Genomic DNA, 16,627 nt, shown 5'->3' with positions numbered 1-16,627 from the left:
TTCTGCAATGGCTAATCACTGCCAGGGAGCCACGGGACAACTTGCTGAAACAAGATCTCATTTTTCACATCAAACCGTGGAATGAGAGGCATATTAAGCATTAAACTAAAAGGCTATTCTGTGATCTTCGACTCAAATGTCAGCTTTGACAAATATTATCTGAATCTTTATTTTAGAAGCACAAAGTCAGCTTTTTTTAAAAAAACTTTACAGGCAGCAGCTGTTTTTATTGCAGCAAAGTTATTGGGAATACTTCAGTAGAGGCTTATAGTCACCATATGTAAGTGCACATGCTTTTAGAGGCAAAACAGAATTACTACAGTGTTTTAAAAGTCCATATCCAGTCTAATAAAATACTAGTTTATTCCTTTTTAATACTTGTAAGAATCATTAGACATCTTTTGACTCCCACTAATGACTTTGGTTTTGGCAGACATTACTATTTCCTCCTCCTGCTTTCTGAATAAATCTGAAATTAACAAGTCAATAAACTGATATATTTACAGTAAAAATAACTCTGCTTTCTTATCTTCCTCCCACTTCTCATATTTCTTTTTGCAGATGAAAAGGATACCGTTCACCTGCAGGCTTACACGTACTCAACTCTGTGGGTAGAGACCCAGGCATCTTCCCTTTACATCAAGAGTATCTCAAGTTGAAGACTTGGCATTACAGTAGCTGTTTGTGTTGTCAGAGGTTTAAATATCTTTAAGTTGTTTAGAAACTAGAGCAAATACCTTTTTTTTTTTTGAAATAGATATCTGAGAAAGAAAACATGAGTTGCTTCAGTGAACTTAAATTGCTATGTGAAGTACCCAATCATTAAATGCTCCAAGAACTGCTTTAATTTAAATGTACAAAGAAAAGCATTCCAAAAGGGCAATTTTAGTGTGCCAATTAAGGAGACATCTTAAATCTTTAAACCTATTTTCTTTCTAGCTATAACTTATATAACTGATATGTACACAGGAAAAACTGGGGCAGTAAACGCTACCTCAGACAGAAATTGCAGTTGCTGAAAAATGGCATTTTGCTCTATTGTCAAGGCGGGACGCAGTCTCCAGTGGCTCAGTGATCATGAGGAATTCAGACAGGCTGTCTTTAGAAGAGTACCCATGCTCCTAACACTACCCTGGCATGTCAAGGTCAGTTAAAAATAGCATTTAAAAGTCTGTAAGTCTTTAGCTTACTCCAAACTTCTGCAGGAGAGCCAAGGGCTGGACTGGCATCTGTGCTTTAGAAGTCCTGGATGCAAAATGCAACTGGTGAGCAAGAGTCTGGCCATATTTTACTGCAAAGGCAATTAAAGTGCTTGCTGCGGTGTCTGAGCAAAATTCACAGAATTCAGTGAGAATTCCTGAAGTAAGACAGTGTTAAATACGTTGTTAGAAGTAGTTAGAAAGCAATTGATAGCTCTCCCTTCCCACACAAGAAAAAATAAGCCTATTACATAGAGTATATGAAAGCAGACAAGCACAAGAACTGAAGTCCTTCCAAGGCTTAGAGGGATCACTGTGAGCTAACCAGCACTCCTGTTTGCTTAGTTCAGAAATCCCACTACACACAGTGCGGTTTCAATTTTGACAGGAGATCTTCCCAGGAGCCAGCTGTCCATTAGACCCATCAAGTCATCGTGAGTTTAAATTTCTCAGACATACACGGCGCATTAGATACACTTTACATTATTAAGTGATTATTAGTGCAGATGCAATGGCAATGCTGAAGAGCTGCAGGGTTGAAGCACAACCAGATAAACAGAAAGATGCCCTCTGATTAAGAGGCTAGTGATTCGGTTACATCTGAGCACAGCCACATTGCTCAACTTTCTCCTCCTGGCAGGAATATTACTTACTATTAATTCTTCCAGGAAGAATAGTCTCAAGATTTAAGGAAACATTCCTAAAAAATCATCATAATATTTAAACACTAAGCTAAACCAGAAATCCTCTACAACACAGAAGGTCAAATCTTATTAACCCAAAAGCAAGGCACATATTTAACTCATTAGCTTGTATCAACATAAAATTTTCCTCTTTTTACATCTCATAGCTACAAGCTGCTTTGCAATGACTCTGAAAGACCAAAAGGGATGTGGATAACTCGCGCAGCTTTTATCACATTAGCCACACTCTGCAGTTTTCATAATCATTAGCTTTGAAGTATATTAAACAAAGCAGAATGTGACCTTAGAGTTGATATTTTAATCACACCCCATAAAAACAACTCCTTATCAAACATTTCAGGCCACCAAACGAGATGCTGTTCAGAATTACTCAAGACGTGAAGAGGCAGTAGAGAACACCACTACCACCCTGCCAGGGAAGCCAGGCAGTGACCTCCCTACCAGGAAGGGCTGTTTTTTAGGGACAAGTCACTAGACAGCTCACAATTTGGGCTTAGTTGAAGAAATAACAAGCAACAGCACACGTATGAGACTAATAGGAGAAATGAAAGCTTACGAAGGCAGTGTAGCATAGCTCCATTTATTAACAGAATGCATAGATTGTCTCTAAGTTTATATTTAGTGTAGTCTGATTACCAAAATTCCACTAACCTTCTGACATCCAGTTCAGAAGACTAACAGTATTCAAGATACAAATTAAACCCAAGAATTTTAAAAGATGTTTCCAAATTTAAATTAACTACTCTGTTCTTAAGTGTATATGAGCAAAAATAGTTATCGCTAATCACAGTTGACTACGTAGATGTCTTTCCCTACCATCTGTCCATTACACTGACATGTAACCATTAATACCCACAGTATCAACGATACACAGCTATATATACAAATAGAGAGAACTACGCATTCATTTTTAAAAATATGTTTACATTTTGATTTGTAAGATTATTTTAATAACAGAATGATGGAGATGACGACAACCTAAATACAGAGCATTGAACAAATGCATCTTGTATCAATTCATATTCAGCCTCTGTTTTACAAAGGCACAATAAGTCTTGCCTGCTCAGAACATGGTTTGCCAGAAATTATTTTAAGAGGTACTCAACCACATCAAATGTGTCTTCATAGAAGATGAGCAACAAAATAAATTTGAGTTTGAGAAAAAAAAAGTTAGGTACAGTAGTTGAAAAATAATCTAAAGACCTAGAAGTAGCTAGAACTTGATGTGAGGAATCCTAACCTTATTAAGCTTCAGATAAGCATATAACATTTATCCTGTAGATGCAGGTGTCATCTGAGCAATTACAGCAGTGTAGTAAGTGTAGCAGTGTAGGAGGTCAGACACACTCCTAGAACCCTGTCAGACTGTGTGCATGCCTTCTTATAGAAGATGAGAGGTTACAAGAGACAGATCTTAAAATTAAGCACCAGAAGCTCCCCACAGCCCCACACTGCAGTAGGAACCAAGTCACGTAACAGGTACATTAATCCCGGGGCAGTTTTGGAAGCAGCTTGATTGAGATGCACTGCTGTAGCTAGAGGGTTCAGACACACAGGGTACTGCACAGCGTCAAAAAGAGGTAAGAAGATGAGAGAACTTCAGGAATACCTTCACATACACATGACCAAACCATTCACGGGAAGTGGCTAACAGTGTAACAGAGTCAAAACAAATTTAGAAGCCCAAAATCAGCATGAGAGCATTAACACCTAGGACGGGCAGTCTTGCAGCATCAGTACAAACTCTGCAGCTTGTGTATAAAGCAAACAGCAAACTTAGCTTCAATGCAAACCTGCACCCTGTACTGCCTCATAGTTGCCCTGTACAGTCCTGTAGAGCATCCATAGCTTGAAGTACAAAGCCAATAATCTTTTCTCTCCCCCTTTTCCCTCACCTCCCTGACAGTCACTCCTCACTGAGCTTAGAGTTACAACTGTACTGAAAAATACAAAAGACATAAAAATAGCCAAGAATGAAACCGGTCTAAAACCTCAGTGCTGAAAAAGAAAAAGAGCATCATAAAGTATCATCAGATAGGATATACTATCTCCTATATATAATATACATTAGATAGTATATTTCAGGTGTGATATTTCAGGTGTTAGCAGAAGGACTGCAACTTTGTAGCTTTAAAGCATGCCAGTTTCACTGCGAAGTGAAAGCACCCCAGGCAGGCAGATGCTGTGACATTTTGGCAAGTCTCCCTCCCCTGAGCAGGGCAGCATCACCTCCTCCTGGGCTGAGGCACTGACCGCATCAGAAACGGTGAGACGAGGCATCAGGAACCGGAGGCAGCAGGCGACGAACAGCACACCCAAACCATGGAAGTTCTGAACAATCCTCCACCAGCACGACAGGCAGAGCGGCTGGCACAGGAGCTGACACACACGGACCCCAGCAAAACCAGGCAGGCTGGCGACGAGGGCAGCGGAGCACCGGCAGCCCGGTGCTGGCTCCCCACAGGGAGCAGGAACACGCGTGGGGTGAGCACGGTGCCAAAATCTCTCCCCTTCGCATCCCAGCGTTACAAGAGGTCAGAGCCCGGCTCGGTGGGCACCGAGCTCCCCCCCCCACACCCGCAGGTTGGCTCCAGGACCTGGAGCCCTGCTCACAGGTACTCGCGCCACGCAGAATTGTTAAAAAGTTACACGGCAACGCACCAAAACCGCGGATACCAACCCAAAACGGAGCCGCACTGCCCAGCCCAGAGCTCGTTGTTAACTCTGACACCTTCCGAGCCCCTCAGCGCCCCCGGGCCGGGCAGAGCCCCTCAGGGGGCACCGTGAGGGCAGCAGCGGGGGCTCCCCTCAGCGCCCCCACCCCGCAGCGGCCGCTCCCGGGCGGCTCCCCCCCACCGCCCCCAGCCCTATAGAAGCCCCCTCAGCCCAACCCCACTTCGGGGGGCACTCACCAGCCCGCCGCCCTGCCCGCCCGCTGGGTACCGGCGCGAGCCCGCCCAGCAGCACCGCCCCTCACCCGCCGCCCGCGCCCTGCCGCGGGCACTGCCGCTGCCGCCGCCTCCCGCGCCGGGTTATGCCCAGCGCCCCCCCCCCCCCCGCCCCGCCCCTCGCTCCCATTGGCCGCCTCCTCCTCCTCGCGCCCTCCCTCCGCCCGCGCGGCATTGTGGGGCGGGTGGTTGCGGCCGGAGGACTACAACTCCCAGGGGGCCCCGCGGCCGCCCCGGTAGTTCCGGACAACGCCTGCTGGGCGCTCACCGCGGCGGGCGCTTCCTCCTTGCGGGCGCTTCCGGCGGCGGCGGTGAAGCCCCCCCGGGGAGCTCCGTGGGCCCGGCGGGGCGGGGGGCGCCCGAGGTACGCGGCTGGGGCTGGGATTTCCCCCTGCGGCGGACCGAGCCTGGGGAGGGAGGGAGAGAAGGAGAACGGGCGGGTGGGGGTCACTGGGGCGTTTGCGTAGGGCCTGGCTCTGCCCCTGGGGCTGCGCCGCGCAAGGAGCGTAAGGCTGCTTCCAGAATCGGGGGGTGGCGGAGGGCTGAGGGAAGGCGGCGGGCGCGGCTCGGGCCTGGCCGGGCGGGGAGAGGCCGGGGGGGACCCGCGGCGGCTCGGGGGGGATTTGGGGGGTCCTGCCCGGCCCCTCGGGCTCCCAGCCCGGCCTCCTGCCCCCTCAGGAGGCGAGGGGCGCTGGCAGGGCCGTCTCGGGCCCTCCCCGGGGTGGAAGCAGCGGGCGGCCCTTCAGGGACGGGCGGCGGCGCTCTGTGGGGACCGCCCGTTAGTGGGGGCCTGGGGGGGGGGGGCCCTGACCTGAGGCTGGGCCAGGAAGGGACATGGGGACCCCTGTGTGGGGGGGTGGGCTGCTCCCTGGGCTTTGTGTGCTCGTTGGGGGGTGGTGGTGAGTGGGGGGGTTGGTGTCTTATCTCGTAGTGTCTGGTGGAGTAATGTAGTCACCGTGTTGGCTTTGCTTTTGGATTCCTAAGGAAGAGGAAAACAACTTGAAAACGAAACAAGAAAATACTGTTGTGGTTATACACACGCAGAGCGCTGTCCCCTTTCACTTGTGCTGTGTTACAGCTCTCAGTGGGTGACTACTGAGATTGGGGCCTGATCCAGGTGCTGTAGCTTCTCTTGTAGGCACACAAAACCAGCACTTATGTATTAGAGTGGACTAAACAACTCCCATCCTGAAGTTCACAATGTGAATTAATTGTCAGCCTGATCTCAGTGTGGGCTTGAATTAGTTTGGAGTTGATGTGAGCCTAAAAATAGGCATCTTGTGTTTGCTGTGGTTCGTGTGACGTGAATTAGTCACACAAATTGCCCTCACAATAATAAAATGCATAAGCAGTTATGCGTTGTCTGAGTGAACCCAGCCGTTAGTGGCTGTGATACACATGCATGGAGATGTTGGAAGAGTGCATGTCTCTTCTAGCAAGAGGTATTTAAAGATGCTTTTAAAACTCCAATCTTATCTTCTGATAATATTCCTTTGGCCACCTCTTCAAACTGCCAAATTTTAGTAGAACAGGGAACCGATACAGTAGAGTGCCTTTTTCTAAGTTTCTTGCCATCTTCGCTGATTAATAAAGGAAACTTAAAGGCGCCAAGCTGTGCAAGGGGTAGGTGTATAGTTAAAATAGCACACTCTGTAATTTTTTCTCTTGTGTAAAATTTGCATCTGTAGTTAGGCAAATATCTAAGCTCCGTTTTGCTGTGCCCATTGGTTTTACACGTAAGGGGTAAGAAGACCTTTGCCCTTAAAATCAAGATAGGCATCATGTTAAGCGCTCTTTCTCTTCTCCAACCTTTCTTCCTGACCTTAAATATGTTGTTCTGGTAACTCAGGGGTCCTGGAGGCTTTTCCTTTAATCCAGTCTTCTTGAATCCTCACCACAAGGAGTGGAAGAGAACTTCTTGGCGGTAAGGATAACCTTTCTGTAGCAGGAGCAGAGCTGTGACTTGGTTCTGCCCTATAAGCCAGCCATTGAATTAATCATTCTGGTAGACTGCTGCCTCTTTAGTGCTTTTCTCAAAGAAAGAACATCTAAAGGTGCTTAAAACTTTCTATATCTGATGTAGATGGAGCCTGGAGAACAGAGCAGAGACAGCACTGGTGGTGCAGGTGGATCTCCTGATGACATTAAGTGACCACTGACATCCTGCCAGAGTTTCCATTGTTTTGAAAGTCTTTAAAGGTTGCAGTCGTGACACTGCTGTCTTCTCTTGAAATACTCTTTCAGAAGCTAATACTAAACAAATGCATTTCTTTCATAGATCCCTTGCTTGTCTTCATGCTGGCCAGTGAGCAGAGGTGGGTTTGGGGAAGATTGCTGTGCTCACTGGTTGTTTTCTTACTAGGTATATCTGTTCTTCTACTTAATCTTTAGTGCTTGACCAAAAAGGCTGTCAGTAAGTGACAGGTTAGAGAAGCAAGCTTTCACCTGGGGTACTTAGCATGGTAGCTGTACACTTGGGGGAAATTTGGTGTTTTTTGCTTTTTTATTCATTTTTGTTTCCAGGAAGTTTATCTTAATGTAGCTTTTTTCCCGTGATGTAGTTCAGCTGGATTATTTAAAACATCACTGGATGGGAATGGAGAAATAGGTCTAGAACAGAATTCTTCAAAAACTTGTTCCGTGTCAGCAAGTGCCAGTCCCCTCCGTGACTGCTGAACACCTGGGGTAGTATTTTAGTGCCGAAATGGTGAAGGTTATAATGTCAGATTTGTACTGACAGTGAAAGTGTCACAGAAAAACTAGTAGCAAACTCTGTGCTAGTTCTTCTCAGGGAACAGAGCTTGATGTGTTTGGTTTTAACACTAAGCAGACAGGACTGTACTAGGTGGCATCTTAGCATTGTTTTCAAGTTGAAATCACCTTTAAATTCACTATATCTATTCTGTTTATTCTCCCTGATGGTTGATTTCTTCTGATGCAGTGTGAAGCATGACTTCTAATTCCATATGCTGGGGAACAGGCTACATTTGAATCTGTGGGATCACTGTTTAAAAAGAAAAATCAGGCTAACATGCAAATTATATTTGGCAGTCTGTCTCTTCCCATGCTGTATCTCCTTCTATCTTCTCGTCTCCCCCATCAGAGCAGTTAAATTTGCCAGCTGAATAGCACTTTTCTTGCACCTAATATAAATTTGCCAGGATTTTCTGAGCCACATGGCTATGCTGTGCTGTTCTAGTGGATCATCTCTTTATGGGATCGTATTCCAGGTTTTTTGAGTGTCTTCAGAGAAAAAACCGTTGGCAGGTGAAGCCAGTGTAAATTCCTCTCAAGTAAAGCCACCTGAGATTCTGGTGAGCTGAACTTATGCTTTTAGGAGATGGTGTTGCCATAAAGCCTGGCAGCCAAGCAGATGGCTGCTTTTGGTCAGACACCAAAGAAATGCTGAAAGCTCGGAGTTTGCTTCATGATAATGTGTATTAAACTGTGGCTTTAGCCAAGCCATCTTGAAGGCTACCAGAATATCTAATAATTCACCTAAATGATAGAGCTGACTTCTGTCTTCACGGGGATTTGGTCATAATCAGGACCTCTTAGGAAGTATTTGTCATGGGTTCACTAGAGCCCATACAGCCTCTGTACTGCAAATGCGTTTTGGGGGAAGCCTTTACCCTGCTATTCAGGGCTGACAAAGACTGCAGCACATCCAAGTTACCCCAAAAGGTGTGGAGTCATTCCTAGCTGCAAAGAGAGAGTGGGGCAGTGATAGCAAACGGATGCACCGGCTGGAATGTGGGGTTAGCATGAGTCAGAGGAAAGATCCTGGAGTAAGGAGCAGCCGGTGTGATTGAGATCCCACGTATATTTTCATATGGTGGCAACAGAAGGATTTCGAGTCTTAACTTTTTTGGTGTGTACAACATATTTAAAGCCAGCCCTTGTCTTCAGTCACAGCACTTGTACCCGTTGTGTTAGTACACAGCCAGGATTTATTTACTTTGTTTGAAGAGTGTCGGTGCCTGGTAAGGAGGTAGGAGATGGTGCCTGATTGTTTTTATATGGGGTGTTTAACCGCACCATGGATGAGTAACAGTGGCTTATGGCTCTTCAGGAGAAAATGAGTTCTTCACAATAGTCAGCGGTGAGGCTTTCATCATCATAAAAATCTATCATTTCAGTTGGTATTTTATTTTCTTTGTGGATACTGATAACCCATAAAACCGAAGTAATTATATCTAATGGTTATTTTGTCCTTCTTTGCCCTTCTCCTGATGATGAAAACTCTTTTGGGTAGACTAAAGCAATGTTCACTTACCTGTTTTTAAAAACTTTTATGTTGACGGCACAGTGCTTTAGATTAAAAAAAAAAAAAAAAAACAACAAAAAACTTGCAGCCAATTAATCTATGAACGCTGTCTTCAGTGACACTTTTTTGTGTAGGATCTTCCTGGAGTGTTTATTTTTACTGAACTCCTAGAAACACAGAAGGAAACTGCAAAACAGGCAGCTCGCCCTCCACCCTGCCCCTTACATGCCACAGTCCTCGGTGCAGGCAGTATAAGTGTAATAAATAGATGGGGCAGCTTGGGCTTCTGCTGGGGAGGCAAACTTGTTCAGATGAGTCCCCCCTGTGAGTAGATTTTGCGTGAATTTGGGTAACTCTGGATCGAGTTCTTTCAAGATAATCAACTTTTTAAGAAATAGCAAATATATGATTGTATTCTTCCAAGGTCTTGAATAAAACAGCTACCAGTAGGTGTTAAAATGGTGAGCCCTGACCTTCTGCAGCTCTACTCATGCTGAGGTTTCTACACAGACCCCTTTTATTTAAAGTCAGGGTAAGCCCTTTTTGTGGCTTAAGGGACTCTGCTCGTGTACGTCACGCTGAAAGTTTCAAACAGCAAGAGAAATAGCGATGAGATTTTGCAATCTGCAATCCATGTCAGCAGGCCTGTATAAATAGCTGTCGCTTGTTGCTATATTTATGTTTAACTTCTAATAATATTTTCTTAACTGTCGGCTATTTCTGTAACGTGACCGGTTCCTCCCTTGGTTTATCACTTTGGGGTATGTTCATACTGCTCAATCCCACGCTTGGGCGAGGCAGGTGTGATATTTGCAGCCATCCAAGTTCCTCCTTGTGCTTACTGTAGTCAATAAGAAATTTCACTTAGGTATAATTACAGCTATACTACTATACGCTTGCCCTGGGCAAAAGGTTCATCTGTTTTTCTACTTAAATAGTTCAATGCAGAAGATTTCTAGCAAGTGCAGAACAAAAGGGGGAACATAGCTCGAAGAGGCATCTTAGCATGTTTTGACCTGTTCATGCTATTGGGAAGTGATATCGATTACTCTTGTAGCTCCTGCTCTTTTTAAAGATTTTACTTTATTCATTTCTCACTAAAGTATCAATAAAATCCAGTACTTGAACATACAAACGCCAGATGTCTAAAGGTTCTTGGAGATGGAAAAACTCCTCTAGCACATTAAATACTGAGCAAATCTAAATAAATAATAATAATCTTTTTTGTGCATCTTTATTTCTATTTTGGATGTTAAGTCTTTAAGCTCCATTATGTTATACAAAATATTCTCAAAATCTTGACTTGTTGAACAGAAAACACAGACTGTTGGAGAGATTGCTTATGAAGTGCAGGGCTACCTTCCTTTTTTCCACTTAATTCCTGGGTCTGAGCAATGATCACTCTGTGTTGGGTGTATGATGAGCTAGACTGGGTGGAGAGCTTCCAAAAGCTAGGTTCAGTTACTGGAACAATAATTTTCCATTGAGTTAACATAGTCCTGGACACACCCTGAGTGGAAAGATGACTGAAGACTCTTGCTTGTATAAAAACAAAGGCGTAGTATTCACCATTTTTTTTATCATGTATCAAATAAAATTACTTTCAGGAAAATTAATTATGTAAGAACTTGCAGTAAAGATTTTCTGGTAGTATGTTACTATAAGATATTTGCTCACTTAATAAATTAGAATTAAGGCTTTAAAATTGCATGAAGTAGTAATTCTATATTTACTTAAGCTGATGTCATAAAATAATTCGTGCTTTCTGGGCAGGAAATAACGTTCTGTGCTTTTCATTTTTTTAGAAATTGTTAGTCATTCTAACTATAATTGTTCTTTTGTTTTTTTTCCCCCCTATGACATAAGGACAATATATTTCAAGTTCTTCAAATATTCCTGCACAACGAGGAAAAAGAAGAAACGTTTCAGTGAATGAGGAGTTTTTTGCTTCTATAGCATTTTTCTTGAGAAGTGGTTCTTTGAATGAGGATGACAATGGAAGAGATGAAGAATGAAGCAGAGACCACTTCTATGGTTTCCATGCCACTCTATGCTGTTATGTACCCTGTCTTTAACGAGGTAAGCTCTCTGCTTTTGCTGTAGAACATAGTAATCCTTTTATATCAGGAAAGCCGATGGCAGTAACAGCCAGCTTAGCTTGATGGGGAGAAATTCTAGTGTTTAACACAGCCTTCTTTCTATGCTTTTCTTACTCTTTCACCCCACTTTCCATGAACACAATTCGAAGCTCGTCATTGGTTGCTAGTTGTCTTGGCCCTGGTCTTTTTTCTTAGCTTTTACAGAGGGTTTTAGCAAAAATGCCAAGTAACATTCAATTTTTTTTCCTTGACACTGCAGTTCCTTTTCAGATGATTATTTCAGTGTTCTTATTTTCCTTTCATCACTGTAAATGTGCACATAACTTTTTGCGAGGCTTTTTGCGAAGCTGTTTCAGCTCTAATGGTCACAGATCCTAGCACAGCATTAGGAACTAGTGCAATCTGTGACAGGAAATAAGGTGCAGTTTAACATGTACCTGTGAGCAGCTTGATGCATTTGTATTTTAACTGCTAATGGCTATATTTTAATTGGATACTTGTCTTTCTGTAAGTATCAGAGGCTGTCAAGATGTTCTTGAAGTCTTCTGTCAGACTTCTGATGAAGGCTGAATAAAAGCAAAGTATGTCCAGTGACATGTTTGGTTATTTAGGGAGGAAGTCCTTTGTTTGGATCAAACTTCATACTTTGTATCTCAGTTTCAGTTCTTCTGCTAAGCACCTTTATCATGCTATGTAAGGCAAGGCATGAATACTTTACTTGTTTTGTTCTGATAATGTTCAAATTGCTAATCAGTCTAAACTTTTATTGCAGCTAGAAAGAGTAAATCTATCAGCAGCTCAGACACTGAGAGCGGCCTTTATTAAGGTGAGAAGTTACTTGTATTGAGGGATGGTCATTTAAAAGGTAAACGATATGGTGAAGTTCAAAATAACTGCTTCCTTGTGTTGTCATGTTTGAAGATTGGATCTCTCTTAATCAGTAGCCTTAAATGAAAATACGGGTGGATGATCCCATGGACTTAGTTTGAATACACACATGAGTTGGAATCTGAATAAGTATATTGAGCAATTTTAAACAGAATCTCACCTTGTGTATGTAGCATAAAAGGTAACTAAGCAATGCTTTGCTGTTTCTCCACTTTAAATTTAAGTGTACCTAGACAGCTACAGCTCACGGTCAGAATTGTTCCAAGTTAAATGTTATTTACAACCGGTGGTAAGGGGCTGTGCTGAATGCAAATAACAAACTGAGATATTGGAGGAAATGGGAGTGCTACCTAAAAACACACGCTCATTCATACTCAACACAGAATATTTTTTTGATAGCAGCACAGGTACTGTGAATATGTCCAGTGTTAGAATCTAGCTTAGCTTAATTTAGATATGTCATCAGTCAAAAGGAGTTTTCTGTGAAAAGGCAGTTCAAAGATGTTTGAGCATATGTGTTTTGTAAGAGGCACACTTAAAAAAATACCATGTGGAAGATGGGGGAGTTGCGCCTGTGAATAAGTGAATTAAATTCTGTTATGTGCAATATCTTTGTTTCAAAGCAAAGTGTTTACAAGAATACAACAATACAAAGAATTTCTTTACAAAATATCTCTTACTCAAATTGAAGGGAGTGGAAAGGTTTATTGGAAAAGTTGCTTATACAAAACTACGTATGAAAAGAAAAATGGAAGAGCAGTTTTCAATGTAATATGCTAATTTAAAACCATTGTACTTCTTAGAATTTTCTAGCAAATTGCTGTGGTATGTGAAGCAAATTACTTGGAAGTCTGCTTTTGTCCTTGCAGTATTATGATTGCATCTTTAAGAATAAATCCTCTCTCAATGCAGGCTGAAAAAGAAAATCCAGGTCTCACGCAGGACATTATTATGAAAATTCTGGAGAAAAAAAGTGTGGATGTGAACTTTACAGAGTCTCTCCTGCGTATGGCTGCTGATGATGTAGAAGGTAATACCAAGTCTCTTACGTTGAATAAGCATTTTCTTAATTACAGTGCCAAATTTCTCTACGCCCATTTTCAGAGGAAGTTTTCTGTTAATAGATTTCTTCTACCATGCTGAATAGTAGGAACAGTTGTCTTTCTGAGTACATCTGTTGGAGGTACATACATGACTAATAAGAGAAAAATAATTCTTAGAAGTAGCTCACCTTCTGCAGTTTGCCTCAAATTAAAAGCAGGTGTTGCACTGTCAGAGAAGGGCAGTGTATAGTAGGCTTAAAGTTCTTTTAGTACTGCGTTTAATTAGTGTAACGTGTTCAGCATTTCTTTTAAATAACATCTCCAACTTGCAATTAGAAAGGTTATTGCTGCGCTGTGTTTCTGTTAATGCAGAGTATTTACTGTGGGTTTGTGGTCATGGCTATCTTTTGTGCAGTCAGCCTTCAAATCCTTCATGGCAAGACTGCTGCATTTTGTGAAGCAGTTTTTTTTAGCTGCCACGAGGAACTTATTGAAAAATGCCATTATTTTTTCTTCAATATGTCCTTCTTGTTAGAATATATGATTGAAAGACCAGAACCAGAATTCCAAGATCTGAATGAAAAGGCGCGAGCACTTAAACAAATTCTTAGTAAGATTCCAGATGAGATCAATGACAGAGTGAGGTTTCTTCAGACAATCAAGTAAGTGCTGTATTATGTATTTTTCTGCAGTTTGAGGGGATCAAACTTTGCATTTATATCTGGATGCTGAAATGCTGTGGGAGATGCTAGCCATAATGTTGCTGTTGGAAAAGAGCTTGACCTGTGGTTATAAATGAGTGAATAGAGTTGAATATTCTTAATGAGAGCCTCATGTTAATACACAGAAATTAAAAATAATCAACAAGTTAAGTTGAGTTGCCATGTTACTTGTCTAGCTCTTTCATCTCAAGGAATATCAGATAGGATGTAGGGCTGTTGAGAGGGGTTTAAATTCCAGTATTTAAATAGTATAGCTTATTGATATTGCAACTCTTTTCATTGTCAAACAGGGACATTGCGAGTGCAATAAAGGAACTTCTTGACACAGTAAATAATGTCTTCAAGAAATACCAATACCAGAACCGGAGGGTATGTGAAGACTTTTTATACACCGTTTTTAATAGTAGAAGAGGAAACCATTTGATCAAAGGATGAATAGGAGAGCATAACTAGTCAATGACATAATGTTTTAACATGATTGTTTGCTAATTCTTAGCATTTTTTTTAAGAAGAGGGTGACTTCTCTGCATGTCTTTCTTAAAAATAAGTAAATGCAATTTAAAAAAAAATATACTACCACCCTTAACCTAAAATTCCTATATCTGCATACTGTTTGTTTGTTTTCTTCCGTCTTTAATGTCAAGACCCTCATTGTATCCAACAGTCTGTGATCTTATAACCTTTTTGGTGTTTTTGTTTTCTTAGGCACTTGAGCACCAAAAGAAAGAGTTTGTAAAATACTCCAAAAGTTTCAGTGATACTCTGAAAACCTATTTTAAAGATGGAAAGTAAGTATACCTTTGTACTAAATTTATACGTAATTGAAAGGTTTTGTTTGCCTAACTGGTACAATTAGGGAAAATAAGACAAGATTTTTGTTATAAGGGCTGATGTGTTGTTCACTTACCCTAAACATACTGAAAGATACCAGCTCTGTTCAGTCCTGTGTGAAGCAAATGCTGTGCCATGTGTTGTGGGCATAAGCTTTACAGTGCCTTAGGTATTATCAATATTGCAAGAAATCCCAGGTAAGACTCATGTTCCTTGTAACTTACATCTGTCTGAACTACATGTTTGTTTACCCGGCTCCCACCAGAAAGGAGCAGCACTAACCAAAATAGTCTTGCTTGCAGGTGTCACGTCTGAGATTAAAAACCTCAGTGACCCCACACTTTTTTGTAACAAAGATTGTTGAAATAATAGGTATTTGAGGAAAGAGTTGCAAATTCTGAAATTATCAGGGGATGGAGTGAAAAGAACAGGCGTTTACTGATTGTTGCTTCACTCTTTTTGTAGTTAAAACCACAAAACTAAATAGAGAGCCAACGTCTTTTAAGTTCCTGCCAATAAACATAGTCTTTCTAGAATTAGCTGTGCAAGTAAGTCTGTTTGCCAGCTGTAAGCTTCAGGTACATCACAATATGGTAAGACATCAGTATGTTTCCAATTTGCCTAGATGCCAATATGTTTAGTTACCCTGATTTAATGCTGTATTTATTGAACAAAGTGTTGAAAAGTGTATCAACTAATATCTTTGTTTTTTCTACCAGGGCAATAAATGTGTTCATAAGTGCCAACCGACTAATTCATCAAACCAACTTGATACTCCAGACCTTCAAAACTGTGGCCTGAAAACTGTATATGTTGAGAGTTGTACTTTTCAATGGTGAATAGGGTACCTTTATATGTAAATTTTAAAGTTGACTGTATAAATTATCAGCCCCTCTTTAGGGGCCTAATGCAGGATTTTGAATGGGATTATTGCCATCTTACACCATATTTTTGTAAAACATTGTAGCTTAATCATAATCTCACAACGAAGATTTTTTGCATCACTTTTTGCTATTATCATTCTTTTCAGAATTATAAGCCAAAAGAATTTACGCCTTAATGTGTCATTATGTAACATTCCTTATAAGAATTGTAAATATTTGGTGTTCTGTTTCTGACATTTTAACTTGAAAGCGGAAAACTGCAAGATTATGTATTTAACAATATTGGTGGCAAATATTCAATAAATAGTTTACATCTGTTAGACTGTCTTTTTGTATGTGAACAAAAAAGCGTAACTCATCTTTTTAGAACTGCAGAGCATACATTAAATGGAAAAAATAAAACTGGGTGCTTAAAGTCACTGGCAGTTCAAATCAGTATGAAATGAGGGTTTTTCCTTAAAACTGAGATTTTGGTTGTGATCCAATACTGGACCAGAATACCAGAATAATCCTATCAAAATGTCTGACAAAGTAATAAAGAACCCAAGAAGTGAGGTGTGTGTTTTGCTTTTTCGTAGAGACTAAATCCAACTTAATCTTTTGGTGGTAGGCTAACAGGTTTTTACTCCTGCTCTTCCAGGGTTTTGTGCAGTAAAGGGTGAACTACGAACAACTTTTTATTTAAACTGGTACCCTTTTGGGAGGGAGGAGGAGAGAAAATAGAAGTCTTCCAAGAAGCACTAGTGATACCTCTACTATGCATGCCATAAAGCAACTTTTTCCAGGGATTTAAATCACGCGAGACCCAGCTTGACAAATGTTCTATAGATGGTTGAGAACTGCTGATGGACAGATTGAACATTTGTCACTGTGAGTTCATGGTAGCTTTTTGCAAGTTCTACTAAATATCGTGCATGCCCTTTGAGGTGCACCTCAATTTTACTTTGAAATACTAGGAATCTAGAAGAATTTTAGGATTTCGTTCTATAAATACTTACATGGGCAAAACTAGTAAATTTAGGAAAGAATGGAGCAGCTTATA

At 41.6% G+C, this 16,627-nt stretch overlaps 2 protein-coding genes across 5 annotated transcripts in view; one reads left to right on the top strand and one right to left on the bottom strand.

Annotated features, from left to right (window-relative positions):
* The window catches only part of SERPINI1 (serpin family I member 1), a 46,824-nt gene extending 41,869 nt beyond the window's left edge, over positions 1–4,955 (bottom strand). Inside the window, exon 1 of one of the 3 annotated variants that reach the window (XM_068691510.1) lies at positions 4,816–4,955. Coding sequence is in view for 1 of the 3 variants with exons in the window: in XM_068691514.1 (XP_068547615.1) it covers positions 4,157–4,183 (27 nt within the window). In the remaining 2 variants the exon portion in view is untranslated. Of the gene's footprint in view, positions 1–4,156; positions 4,308–4,815 lie in introns of those variants that run through there. The other 2 variants (XM_068691511.1, XM_068691514.1) reach the window with 2 other exon arrangements.
* Positions 4,956–5,056: 101 nt separating this feature from the next.
* Positions 5,057–15,905, top strand: PDCD10 (programmed cell death 10). 2 transcript variants are annotated; one of them, XM_068691516.1, is made up of 9 exons: positions 5,076–5,215; positions 6,701–6,775; positions 10,985–11,197; positions 11,990–12,043; positions 13,018–13,135; positions 13,684–13,810; positions 14,161–14,239; positions 14,576–14,658; positions 15,421–15,905. In XM_068691516.1, the coding sequence occupies exons 3-9, from the start codon at positions 11,102–11,104 to the stop codon at positions 15,500–15,502; spliced, it is 639 nt and encodes a 212-aa protein (XP_068547617.1). In that variant the 5' UTR covers positions 5,076–5,215; positions 6,701–6,775; positions 10,985–11,101; the 3' UTR covers positions 15,503–15,905. The 2 variants fall into 2 exon arrangements, with proteins under 2 accessions (XP_068547616.1, XP_068547617.1); XM_068691515.1 differs by lacking the exon at positions 6,701–6,775 and having other exon boundaries at positions 5,057–5,215.
* Positions 15,906–16,627: the final 722 nt, after the last annotated feature.

The sequence above is a fragment of the Anas acuta genome, chromosome 9 (assembly GCF_963932015.1).
Source record: "Anas acuta chromosome 9, bAnaAcu1.1, whole genome shotgun sequence".
NCBI lineage: Eukaryota > Metazoa > Chordata > Aves > Anseriformes > Anatidae > Anas > Anas acuta.
This window is presented reverse-complemented; position numbering and strand designations above follow the sequence as displayed.

Excerpts from the sequence above, each read along its gene's own strand:
- PDCD10 (XM_068691515.1), top strand. The coding sequence starts at position 11,102 with ATGAGGATGACAATGGAAGAGATGAAGAATGAAGCAGAGACCACTTCT. Across the intron at positions 12,044-13,017 it reads TGAGAGCGGCCTTTATTAAG|GCTGAAAAAGAAAATCCAGG; the intron begins GTGAGAAGTTAC and ends CTCTCAATGCAG. Across the intron at positions 14,659-15,420 it reads ACCTATTTTAAAGATGGAAA|GGCAATAAATGTGTTCATAA; the intron begins GTAAGTATACCT and ends TTTTTCTACCAG.